Source organism: Nycticebus coucang, chromosome 1, assembly GCF_027406575.1.
Source record: "Nycticebus coucang isolate mNycCou1 chromosome 1, mNycCou1.pri, whole genome shotgun sequence".
NCBI lineage: Eukaryota > Metazoa > Chordata > Mammalia > Primates > Lorisidae > Nycticebus > Nycticebus coucang.
In genome coordinates, this window is record NC_069780.1 from 145404826 (window position 1) to 145418998 (window position 14173).

At 36.7% G+C, this 14173-nt stretch overlaps 1 protein-coding gene across 5 annotated transcripts in view; it reads right to left on the minus strand.

The window, feature by feature from the left end:
* The window catches only part of IPO11 (importin 11), a 232940-nt gene that overhangs the window by 105711 nt on the left and 113056 nt on the right, over nucleotides 1-14173 (minus strand). For all 5 annotated transcript variants that reach the window (XM_053589979.1, XM_053590000.1, XM_053589989.1 and 2 more), the window contains exon 21: nucleotides 10461-10576. In XM_053589979.1, the coding sequence (XP_053445954.1) occupies nucleotides 10461-10576 (116 nt within the window). The remainder of the gene's footprint in view (nucleotides 1-10460; nucleotides 10577-14173) is intronic.

Sequence of the window (14173 nt, forward strand, 5' to 3'; positions counted from 1 at the left end):
GCTCTTTATAAAAGACAAAACTAAATGACAAACAGAAAAGCTAAAATGTAAAAGATGGACAAAGATAGTTAAATCTAAACAAAAACCATGTGACAATATTAAGTTATCAGATAAAATTTAAATGCAAAAAAACTAAAAGGAATATAAATCATTGCATACACATTTTATATAACATGATGCTGGGTGGTGCCTGTACCTTAGTGGGTAGGGCACCAGCCACATACACCAAGGCTGGCGGGTTCGAAACCAGCCCGGGCCAGCTAAAACAACAATGACAACTGCAACAAAAAAATAGCCAGGCGTTGTGGTGGGCGCCTGTAGTCCCGGCTACTTAGGGAGGCTGAGGCAAGAGAATCGCTTAAGCCCAAGAGTTTGAGGGTTGCTGTGAGCTGTAATGCCACAACACTCTACTAAGGGTGACATAGTGAGACTCTGTCTCTAAAAAAAACAAAACAAAACAAAAAATGATGCTTCGTGAAAACATTTGAAATTTATTAATGCCAAAATTTTATACAGTAATTATTTTTTTAAACATACAGATGAAAAATGTTACAAATAAAGACACTGACACAGAAAAATGGGCTATTTTAGTAAATCAGTGTCAAGAAGAAAAAGCAAAATAATATGAACAATCCAACTGAAAAGTTAAAAAGAACAGATAAATGTAAGTCTATATCCTTGATACCATCACTGCCACTATATTATGAACATATTACCAAAATGGAGCCTTAGTCCTTAAAATCACACTAAGTTGTAAAAAAAATCGTATTAACAAGCTACATGTTGTAACTCTAAAGTAATAAATCTACATCTGAATTTTCTACTTAAAAACAGCAAGAAATAAACAATGTTAGCCCAAATAAGTCGCTGTAAAGCTCGTAATGCTACCATTAAAATACAAAATAGGATATTATGTATCCAAACTAATGAGAAATAGGCAGTTATACTCTAAGAGAAATTCAGCTTTAAATGTTTTAGTACTTAATAAGAAAAACAAAGGTAATAAATTAACCTTTTGTCTTACAGGTTTAGAAAAATGTACCCAGAATTAAATATAAGAATTAAAAAAGTTGAAACAGAAGAAATAAATTCATGAAAGAACAGAATTTACAAATCTAAAAGTTGGCTTCTTCATAATAAAAAGACAAATCTCTAAAAAAATATATTTTACAAAGAGATAAAAATAAAACTGTAACTGGCAAAGATTAAGTAAACATATAGAAGTTTTTCTATTAGAATTTTAAGGGACTAAATGCCAATACTAACAGACACTGAAAATGAGAGTCAAAATAAATAAATAAAAACTAGTAACTGAGGAACAACCTCACTATGTCATTAGAAATACAGTATTACATGTTTGTATTAAGACAGAAGAAAGGGTAAACATTGATGAACTAATTCTTACAATATAGGTCAAATGACAAAGAAAAGCAAACCTAAAGCAAGTAAAATAATACCAAGAACAGAAATGAATAAATAGAAAACAAATATACAACAAAGAAAATCAAAGTCAAAATAACATTAACAGATCTCTACTGAGATGATGGATCAAAAGAATAATAAGGAGAAGCCATGGGAGAGAGTAGGGATGACACATCTGGTCTGTGAGTTTCAGTCTATATTCATAACTACAAATATCAACTGGTACCAATTATCTCTAGAAAGTTCAAAGTGAGATAACTACTTTATACCGTTTCTGCCCTACAGGCCCCTCATATCTCGTGTGCACATCAATTCCAGCCCATAACTCTCAGCTGATTACCATGTTTCATATTTGAGAAAACAGAAGCTAGTAAATGGAATAACTTCCTATTTCATCCCTTTACAAAACGTGGAAGACTTTTCCGCCTCCAGTTAAAACTGATGAAATATCACTGTTGCTACTAAAATTCATTTCGTCCACTTGAGCTCTGAATCCCATCCCTTCTTGCCTAGTTCACTTTAACCAACTCTCTCATTCCAGTCTCATCCATGCCTCTAGACCAGTGGTTCTCAACATTCTTAATGCCACAATGTATTTTCATTGTTAAAAAGGGGTCCTGACCCACAGGTTAAGAACCACTGCTCAGACTTTGCATTCCCTACACCAACCAGTCCTCTGTAGTGACATTTCCATACTCCCCTAAACAATAAAAGCTCTCAAGTTATGAATGCTGACCATCTGTACTTCTTATTCCCCAATTCATTCTTCACTCTACTCCAATTCTCATTTTTGTCAAAGAAAACTCTATCAATCTCCATGTAGCCAATTACACTTTTCTGTAATTTTGCTAGGAGAATTTGGCATAGCATAACCACTCTCTACTTAGGAAATATACTCCTAGTTAGGCTCGGTTTTCCTCCTCTTATTAGTAGCTCTTCTAGGTCTACATAGATGGCTCCCCATCCGCCCTAGGCAGAATATTCTCTACCTGCCATTCTCTTCATACACAATCTTATTCTCAGGCTATAATGCCATACACAAAGTGTTAACCACTTTCACTAACTATGGCATCCTCACAACAGCCATGTGAGGTAGGAATGACTTTTTAACATATTACAGATAAGGAAACTGAGGCTCACAGGATAATTTATTCAAATCCCACATCTAATGTATAACTGAGATTGGCACCTGTATCTATCTAACCCAAATTATGAAAATGTATGAAAAAATCTGGGCCCTGATTATTTAATGTAGAGAAATTTAACTATTAAAAAATTAAGTAATTCTGGGCAGCGCCTGTGGCTCAGTCGGTAAGGTGCCAGCCCCATATACTGAGGGTGGCGGGTTCAAACCCGGCCCCGGCTGAACTGCAACCAAAAATAGCCGGGCGTTGTGGCGGGCGCCTGTAGTCCCAGCTACTCGGGAGGCTGAGGCAAGAGAATGGCTTAAGCCCAGGAGTTGGAGGTTGCTGTGAGCTGTGTGAGGCCACGGCACTCTACCGAGGGCCATAAAGTGAGACTCTGTCTCCACAAAAAAAAAAAAAAAAAAAAAAAAAATTAAGTAATTCTTAAAAAAAAATTCATCCTAATTGTTTTCATTTACATATAAATAAAGGATGGGGGGAAAATTAGCATTAACAGAGATTACATTTTTAGTATCTATTTAGTAACCCTTTGAAAATTTTACACTTTAATAAGCATAATATATTAAATTTGTAAGTCTGAGTTTATCATATTTAAATTTTTTCTATTATTCAGCATCGTGTAGTGCTATGCCACAAAAAAAATGCAGATGCCAGAGATGACTGTTTAATTTATTATCTAGAGCAGGGATTGGCAAATTATAGCTCATGGGTTAAATTCAACCCATATACTTATTTCTATAATCAACATTTACTTGGGGCACAGCCACGACCTCTTCTTTATGTATTTTTGGTGACTTCTGTAACATTACGAGAGGAGCTGAGTAGTTCCAAATGGAGACTGTGGCTTGGACAGCCTAAAATATTTACTGTCTGGCCCTTTACAAAAAAAGATTGCCAATCTCCGATCCACAAACATCCACCCTTACACAAAAGTAAATATAGGAATAGAAAAGATTTCAGCAACATGTCAGTTTACAAACGAACTTTCTGATACCATTTAAGTTGAAAAATTTAATCTAGAAAAAGAGTATGAGGAACCCAAATTGCAACTTAATAAATATCTTACTAGTTAAGTTTTAAAATCATGAATGTAATATTCTGATCATTAATTTTTAATTTGTACCAACAATTATTTCTAAGAGCCCAAACTGTTAATTCCTAGACATCTAAGAAAAATGGAAGAAAGAGAGGAAGATATACAAGGAGGAAGGGAGGAAAAGAAGTGTTCGGCGCTGGGACCAGGATCGGCACCCGCTGGACCTCCAGAAGAGCTGCCCTGGGACCCGCGATCAGCACCCTCGGGAAGAGCTGCGCCCATCCCCGGTAAGAGCAGTGCCGGAATCGGCAACCCCACACGCAGGGGCTCCCCACGCCCTGACCAGAAACTCAGGGAGCCACACAACCCCGCATCCTCCCTCCTTTACTCCCTACCAGACTGGTCTGTCCAAGGACTCTGGAAGCCGTGTGCCCTCCAGAGCCCTCCCTGCCTCTGCCTGGAGCCCTTCTCCTGGCCAGAGGTAGCTGGAGCCTTGGGACCTCTGTGCCAAAGTCACTGGGAGCCAGGCAATCCCAGATCCATGTGCACCATCCACCACCCAGTTGCTGGATCCAGGGGTGTCATACTCCAGAGCTGCTCCCTGCTCCCACAACAGGAACTCGCTGCCTGGGGCAGCCCCAGTACAGCTACAAAGGGTCACTCCCTACAAAGATCCAGCAACAATAGAGTGATCCCCCTGGGGTCTAATCTCAGAGAGACACCACCCCAACTCTAAGGATGGCCAGAGGCAATGGTGAAAAAAAATCAAGAGAAGAAATCAAGGGAAAAACTCTGGAAATATGAATAATCAGAGTAGATCAACACCCCCTACAAGCACAAGATCCCATGCACAAATAGCTGAAATGTCAGAAATCGAATTCTGAATCTGGATAGCAAATACGATCAAATTAGAATTCGAGGCAGTAACCGAAAAGATGTCTCAAGAATTCAACGAATTCAAACCAAATGACCAAAGATTTTAACACATTGAGACAAGAAGTTGCAGTGCCTGAGGCTCAGTTGGTAAGGCGCTGGCCCCATATACCGAGGGTGGCGGGTTCAAACCCGGCCCCGGCTGAACTGCAACCAAAAAATAGCTGGGCGTTGTGGCGGGTGCCTGTAGTCCCAGCTACTCGGGAGGCTGAGGCAAGAGAATCGCTTAAGCCCGGGAGCTGGAGGTTCCTGTGAGCTGTGTGATGCCATGGCACTCTACCAAGGGCCATAAAGTGAGACTCTGCCTCTACAAAAAACAAAAAAAAAAAATAAAAAAAATACAAAAATAAAAAATCTGAGAAACACAGTAGAATCTTTTGAACACTCCCAAACTCTCAAAGAGGAAGAGAAATGGAGAGCAAAAACAGATCACTCTCTCAGAGAGCTCTGGGATAATTTGAAGGAAATCAGTATTTGTCTTATAGGGATCCCCGAAAGCGATGAAGTGGCTTCACAAGGCACAGAGTCTCTTCTCCATGAGATTATGAAAGAGAACTTTCCAGACATGCCAAGAGATTCTGAAACTGAGATAGCAGTTTCAGAACTCCAGCACAACTCAACCCGAATACAACATCCCCCAGACACATCATAATCAATTTCACTAAAGTTAATATGAAGGAGAAAATTCTGAAAGCTGCCAGACGAAAGAATACCACTACCTACAAGGGGAAGAATATTAGAATAACTGCAGATCTCTCTGCTGAAACATTTCAAGCTAGAAGAGGATGGTCACAGACTTTTAATCTCCTAAAACAAAATAACTTTCAACCCAGGATACTGTACCCAGCTAAACTGAGTTTCATTTATGAGGGAGAAATTAAAGACTTTAATGACATTCACATGTTGAAGAAATTTGCCACAACTAAACCAGCTCTCCAGGATATTCTCAGACCTATCCTCCATAAAAACGAGCATAATCCTCCACCACAAAAGTAAACCCACCCAGAAAATTTTGATCAAACTCCAAATTCCACAGCCGCAAAAGGATAAAAATGTCCACCAGACTCTCGAAAGTCTTATCAATATTCTCAATTAATGTGAATGGTTTAAATTGTCCTCTAAGGAGGCACAGGTTGGCTGACTGGATACAAAAACCCAAGCCAGATATCTGCTGCATACAAGAATCGCATCTTACATTAAAAGACAAATATAGACTCAAGGTGAAGGGATGGTCATCTATACTGAAGGCAAATAGAAAGCAGAAAAAAGCAGGCGTTGCAACCCTATTTGCAGATGCAATAGGCTTTAAACCGACCAAAATAAGGAAGGTTAAGGATTGACACTTCATATTTGTTAAAGATAATACTAATACGATGAGAATTCAATTATTAATATTTATGCACCGAACCAGAACACACCACAATCTATAACAGAAACTCTAACAGACATGAGCAACTTGATTTCCTCAAGTTCCATAGTAGTTGGAGATTTTAACACCTCTTTAGCAGTGCTCGATAGATCCTTCAAAAAGAAGCTAAGCAAAGAAATTTTAGATTTAAACTTAACCATTCAACATGTAGACTTAACAGACATCTTTAGAACATTTCATCCCTACAAACCTGAATACACATTCTTCTCATCAGCCCATGGAACATACTCCAAAATCGACCACATCCTAGGCCACAAATCTAACCTCAGCAAATTTAAAAAAATAGAAATTATTCCCTGCATCTTCTAAGACCATCATGGAATAAAAATTGAACTCAATAACAATAGGAACCTGCATATCCCTACAAAAACATGGAAGCTAAACAACCTTATGCTGAAGGATAGATGGGTTATAGACGAGATTAAGAAGGAAATCACAAAATTTTTTGAACAAAACAACAATCAAGACACGAATTATCAGAACCTCTGGGATACTGCAAAATTTCCAAAGAGGGAAATTTATAGCACTGCAAGCCTTCCTCAAGAAAACAGAAAGAGAGGAAGTTAATAACTTAATGGGACATCTCAAGCAACTGGAGAAGGAAGAACATTCCAACCCCAAACCCAGCAGAAGAAAAGAAATAACCAAAATTAGAGCAGAATTAATTAAATTGAAAACAAAAGAATTATTCAACAGATCAATAAATCAAAAAGTTGGTATCCTGAAAAGGTCAATAAAATAGATAAAACTTTAGCCAACGTAACAAGGAAAAGAAGAGTAAAATCTCTAATTTCATTAATCAGAAATGGTAAAGGTGAAATAACAACAGACTCCTCAGAAATTCGAAAAATCCTTAATGAATATTATAAGAAACTTTACTCTCAGAAATATGAATATCTAAAAGAAATCGACCAATACTTGGAAGTACGCCACCTACCAAGACTTAGCCAGAACGAAGTGGAAATGTTGAATAGGCCCATATCAAGTTCTGAAATAGCATCAACTATACAAAATCTCCCTAAAAAGAAAAGCCCAGTAACAGATGGCTTTACGTCAGAATTCTACCAAACCTTTAAAGAAGAACTAGAACCTATATTACTAAACCTCTTCCAAAACACAGAGGAAGAAGGAATACTACCCAACATATTGTATGAAGCAAACATCAACTTTATCCCTAAACCAGAGAAAGACCAAACAAGAAAAGAAAACTATAGACCAATATCACTAATGAATATTGATGCAAAAATACTCAACAAGATCCTAACAGAATCCAACAACACATCAAAAAATTATACACCATGACCAAATGGGATTTATCCCAGGCTCTCAAGGCTGGTTCAATATATGTGAATCTATAAATGTAATTCAGCACATAAACTAAAAAATAAAGACCATATGATTCTCTCAATTGATGCAGAAAAAGCTGTTGATAATATCCAGCATCCCTTCATGTTCAGAACACTTAAGAAAACTGGTATAGAAGGGACATTTCTTAAACTGATAGAGGCCATCTACAGCAAACCCACAGCCAATATTGTATTGAATGGAGTTAAATTTAAATCATTTCCACTTAGATCAGGAACCAGGCAAGGTTGCCCATTGTCTCCATTGCTCTTTAACATTGTAATGGAAGTTTTAGCCATTGCAATTAGGGAAGGAAAGGCGATCAAGAGTATCCACATAGGGTCAGAAGAGATCAAACATTCACTCTTCACAGATGACATGATCATATATCTGGAAAACACTAAGAATTCTACTACAAAACTTTTAGAAGTGATCAAGGAATATAGCAATGTCTCAGGCGACAAAATCAACACCCATAAATTTGTAGCCTTTATATATACCTGCAATAGCCAAGCCAAAAAAACAGTCAAGGACTCTATTCCTTTCACAGTAGTGCCAAAGAACATGAAATATTTAGGAGTTTATCGAACAAAGGATGTGAAAGATCTCTACAAAGAGATCTATCAAACTTTAAAAAAAGAAATAGCTGAAGATGTTAACAAATGGAAAAACGTATCATGCTCATGGCTGGGAAGAATCAACATCGTTAAAATGTCTATACTACCCAAAGCAATATATAATTTTAATGCAATTCCTATCAAAGCTCCACTGTCATATTTTAAAGATATTGAAAAAAATAATACTTCGTTTTATATGGAATCAGAAAAAAACCTCGAATAGCCAAAACATTACTCAGCAATAAAAACAAAGCAGGAGGAATAACGCTATCAGACCTCAGACTATACTATAAATCGATAGTGATCAAAACAGCATGGTACTGGCACAAAAACAGAGAAGTAGATGTCTGGAACAGAATAGAGAACCAAGAGATGAATCCAGCTACTTACCGTTATTTGATCTTTGACAAGCCAATTAAAAATATTCAGTGGGGAAGATTCCCTATTTAACAAATGGTGCTGGATGAACTTGCTGGCCATCTGTAAAAGACTGAAACGGGACCCACACCTTTCACCATTAACTAAGATAGACTCTCACTGGATAAAAGATTTAAACTTAAGACTTGAAACTATAAAAATACTTGAAGAAAGTGCAGGGAAAACTCTTGAAGGAATCAGCCTGGGTGATATTTTATGAGAAGGACTCCCCAGGCAATTGAAGCAGTATCAAAAATACACTACTGGGACCTGATCAAACTAAAAAGCTTCTGCACAGCCAAGAACATAGTAAGTAAAGCAAGCAGAAAGCCCTCAGAATGGGAGAAAATATTTGCAGGTTATACCTCCAATGAAGGTTTAATAACCAGAACCCACAGAGAACTCAAACGCACTAGCAAGAAAAGAACAAGTGATTCCACCTCAGGGTGGGCAAAGGACTTGAAGAGATACTTCTCTAAAGAAGACAGAACAATCTACAGACATATGTAAAAAAGCTCATCATCTTTAATCATCAGAGAAATGCAAATCAAAACTACTTTGAGATATCACCTAACCCCAGTAAGAGTAGCTCACAGAACAAAATCCCAAAACCAGAGATGTTGACGTGGATGCGGAGAAAAGGGTACACTTCTACACTGCTGGTGGGAATGCACACTAATATGTTCCTTTTGGAAGGATGTTTGGAGAATACTTAGAGATCTAAAAACAGACCTGCCATTCGATCCTATAATTCCTTTACTAGGTTTATACCCAGAAGACCAAAAATCACAATATAACAAAGACCTCTGTACCAGAATGTTTATTGCAGCCCAATTCATAATTGCTAAGTCATGGAAGAAGCCCAAGTCCTCATCAACCCACGAATGGACTAGCAAATTGTGGTACATGTATACCATGGAATATTATGTAGTCTTAAAGAAAGATGGAGACTTTATCTCTTTCATGCTTACATGGATGGAGCTGGAACATATTCTCCTTAGCAAAGTATCTCAAGAATGGAAGAAAAAGTATACAGTGTACTCAGCCCTACTATGAAGCTAATTTATAACTTTCATATGATAGGCTATAACCCAACTATAGCACAAGAATATGGGGAAAGGGCCAAGGAAGGGGAACGGAAGGGGGAAGTCAGGGTGGAGGGAGGGTAATGGGTGGGCCACACCTATAGTGCATCTTAGAATGGGTACAGGCGAAACCTACTAAATGCAGAATACAAATGTCTACATACAATAACTAAGAAAATGCCATGAAGGCTACGTTGAACAATTTGATGAGAATATTTCAGATTGTATATGAAACCAGAACATTGTACTCCAATTGCACAAATATACATAGCTATGATTTAACAATAAAAAAAAGAAATGTTCAATTTTTTCTGATTAATTTCTATGATTTCCTTTTTAAATTCTAATAGTCAATTTATATACTGGGAATTTTAAACCTTTCATGTATTACAGAAAAATTTTCTCTGAAGAAAACTGTCGTCATCACTAAGATGAGCTTGATAAAACAAAAGCATTTTCTAGCACAGTTCTTTACACACAGTGGGCAATCAATAAACATTCATGACACTGAGCTGCCACAGAAGCAGAGTTGTGCTGTTTTTTTATTTAACCTCTTAATACTACATATTACGCAGTAAAACAATAAATCAAGACTGTAAGCACTGGCATTTGGAGGTGAGAAATATTATCTCAGTATTTACAGGGTAAAATAGTAAGAGGCTGAAATAAAATAATGCTTCAATATCCTCCAAAACATCTCATTTAACAGAATGAAAACTTTAAGTCAATTTTTTAGTTTGAAATTTTATCAAGTTCCCCATTTTACATGCCAAATTCCAAAAAGTGAAATGCAGCTGATTGCTTACTGGAATTTCCCCCTTTACTTTGTCTATGTAAGCTTATACTGAGTAACAGCTGCCAAAAAAGAGAAAGAGCTGTTGTATTACCCAGTTTGGAGACACCAATTTTACATTTTCATTTTTAAAGGCTGAGTATTCAGAGCCCTGGTACATGACCTTTACTTTATTGGCATGAGAGTAGGGAAGGCCACGAAAAAAAATAAGACCCATGGTATCAAGTTTTTCCTCTTACCATAATTCTAAACCATCTTCCAGAAGATAAACATGTGGAGGCTGGGAAACATCTGTACTCAGTTGAATAATTGGGAGCAGGAAAGGGTACAGGTTCTTGCTGTCTGCTCCTAATCCCTATGGGAAGTATAAATAAAACTTATAATAAAGTACTCTAAGTCCCACCCCACCAAAAAATCAGCTCTCATATAAAAGCTCTAAAACCAATTTATAAACAAAAAATCAGATATTTTAAGGATGGTCCTAATTATAAACAACAGTAAAACAAAGTTAGTTGTATTTAAAATTGGAAAGCAAAAATCCAAAAACACTATTTAATTGCCTAATGGCAGTATATATATACATATATATATATACATACACACACACATACACATTTATATGCCATATATATATATATATATGACAAGGCCACATATATCTATACATTTTAAGAGATTCCACGTATAAGAAATAGTTATTTTCCCCTCCCTGTGACTACTGAAGAGCTATAAATACTGATATTTTAAATTCTACAAACACTCTCACCAAAATAATCTAAATGAACCCAGCCTACGTGCTCAACAGTAAGACAATTAAATTATAGAACTTCCATATTGTGGAATACCAAATAGCCATAAAAGATTTGGCATGGAATGAAAAAAATTCAAAACTAATTACAAATTGGATTTAAAATGTACAGGATGTATAACAATTCCACATGTCGAAGAATTTTTTAAAAATATCTACATATCTGGGGCGGCGTCTGTGGCTCAGTGAGTAGGGCACCGGCCCCATATGCCAAGGGTGGCGGGTTCAAACCCAGTGCAGGCCAAACTGCAACAAAAAAATAGCTGGGCGTTGTGGCGGGCGCCTGTAGTCCCTGCTGCTTGAGAGGCTGAGGCAAGAGAATCACGTAAGCCCAAGAGTTGGAGGTTGCTGTGAGCTGTGTGACGCCATGGCACTCTACCTGAGGGCGGTACAGTGAGACTCTGTCTCTACAAAAAAAAAGAAAAAAAAAAATCTACATATCTGTATTGGCAGATACATGCATATAAATGTTTCTGGAAACAAAAAGTGTTGATGCTAGTTAGATAGGAGAAGGGAAAAAAGATGCTTGGAAGAAGGTAAATGGAAATTTTTGCTTTTTACATTTTTTTATTAAAAAAGATGTACATTTTTAAATGCAGTACTTTTGTTAATATTTTTAATGAGCCAAGAATGAAAAGATGGAAGGTGAGGGAGTTTAATCTAAAATTCTAGTTTACCTAATTACTGTATTAGGGAAGTTGATTCAGTATATATCACACTATAAAACTTTGAAAGAAAACCAAAGCATCAAAAGTCTACCTTTAAACCATAATAATACCTATAATCCAATAACAAAGAAAGGAAATCAAATAAGCTACCAAAAACCTCCTCACTAAGAAGTATTTCAAATGCCATTATAACTTACAGCAAATTACAATGCCACAAAATATACACATCCCCTTTTGATGGCCTATATATACTAAATTCAATCTCTTTTTTTGCAACTTTCAAGTGTATAATAATTATTAAAGATAGTCACCATGCTGCACATTCAATCTTCAGAATTTATTCATTCTAAGTGAAACTTGTATACTTTGCCCAAGATATTTCTCCCAGCTCTAGGCAAACATCACTCTATTCTTTGCTTCCATAAGGTCACCTTTTTAAGATTCAATATATCTTTCAGTTCAGTCTTTACCAGTGGGGCACAAACACTTCAGTGGGAATACATTAAGTTTATCCTTAACTGGTAAGTGTAAGTTTGGCCCTTTCTATAACAAAAACTATTTGTGAAAGGTAAACAACTGTGTCTTAAAACTCAGTTCAATTTTGCTCTCCAAAGTTCAATATTTTATGGAACAAAAAAAGAAAGAACATTAAGAAATATTAGTCAAGTTCATTTTGATTATGAAGTAGATTTAGAATTTCCTTGGAAAATTAAAATTTTATCTACTTACTTAAATACATATACCAATAAGCAAAATATGCCAGCATTAGCAAACCTAAAATAATGAATTGCTAAATGCATAAAGACTCTCCTAGTTAACCCTGTTAACTGCCTCAATCTTTTACGTGTGGCTAACCAGTTCTCCCAGCACCATTTATTCAATAGAGACTCTTTATTTTTCTTCTTAATAGTCATGTGAAGTGGTGGGAAAGGAACAAAGGAATCTATAACTGGTTGTGATCACTTAGTTATGAAACCCACTGCACTCTGACCAGACTGAATAGGGACTCTTTCCCTAGTGTATGCTGTGGTTTGGTTTGTCAAAGATCAGATGGCAATATGGGCTCATTTCATCTCTGGATTCGCTGTTCTTTTCTCCATAGGTCTACATCTCTGTTTTCAGGACAGTACCATGCTGTTTTGATCACTACAACCTGAAGCCTGGTGAAGTGATGTCTCCAGATTTGCTCTTATTATGTATAATCGCATTGGCTATATGGTTTTTTTCCTGAGTCCATACTGCACAGTTCCTGGGTGATGGACATAGCTACAACTTGGACTTTAACCTTACAAAAGCAAACTATGTAATAAATTCTTATGTACCATCTTAATAATCTGAATTTAAAAAAAAAACAAAAAAAAACTTAAAATTAACTGCCATGTGAGCTGTATTTAACTCAAGCTAGTTCTGAAGGGGAGGACTTGTGAAACTATGAAACCAAAACACTGCACCATGACTTTCACTGTCAGCTGGTGTGTTTTCCCCACCTGCTGTTCTGCTCCAGCCTGCCTGCCCAAGCGCACAGAAACAATAAAAAAAAATTTTTTTTCATTAAAAGTCATTTTCAGGCGGTACCTGTAGCTCAGTGAGTAGGGCAGTAGCCACATACACCGAGGCTGACAGGTTCGAACCCAGCCCGGACCAGCTAAAACAATAATGACAACCGCAACAAGAAAAATAGCCAGGCCCTGTAGTCCCAGCTACTTGGGAAGCAAAGGCAAGAGAATTGCTTAAGTCCAAGAGTTTGAGGTTGCTGTGAGCTGTGATGTCATGGCATTCTACCTAGGGCAACAGCTTGAGACTATTTAAAAAAAAAAAAAAAAAAATCTTTTTCAAAGTTTTTATTCTATTTTTAGCCATTTCCATGGCTCCAAGGAAAAAAAATCTAGGAAGGTAGTCAATGTATTACAGCTTGAAGAAATTTAATACTTTATAATATAGAGGCTAAAGGATGTGTCTAATTCCTGACAGGCAGCTTTAAGTAAATGTGAATACTCTTTGGGTCCACAGTAACTATAAGACATTGTCTACAATAGTGTCTACAGCTTTCTCATTGTCGACCTAAAAAAATAGTTTCTCATCCCACAATTCCTAACTCAAGTGACATGAACCACTATCTAACTAGTGATAAATTATATCCCAGTCACCTCCTGGTTCTTCAAAGTTCAGAAATAACTGGATCAGTTATTTGAAAAACTACTGGAAATGATTAAAAAAGGGGAAATCAAATAGTGATAATTGTATGATAAGTACAAAAGATGTTAAGGAGAAACTGGGTAAAGAATACCTAGAATCTGTATACAATCTTTGAAAATTCCTCTTAACAGAATTTTTATTTTTTTAAGTTAAGGAAAAAAGAAGAGTGCCCTGTATTGGCCTTTCTCTGGGTACTGTCCTTGGCTCTCCTCTCCCATTCCAGAAACACAGTGATGACTTCCAAACCTTTTATGTCCAACCCAACTGTGAACTCCACACA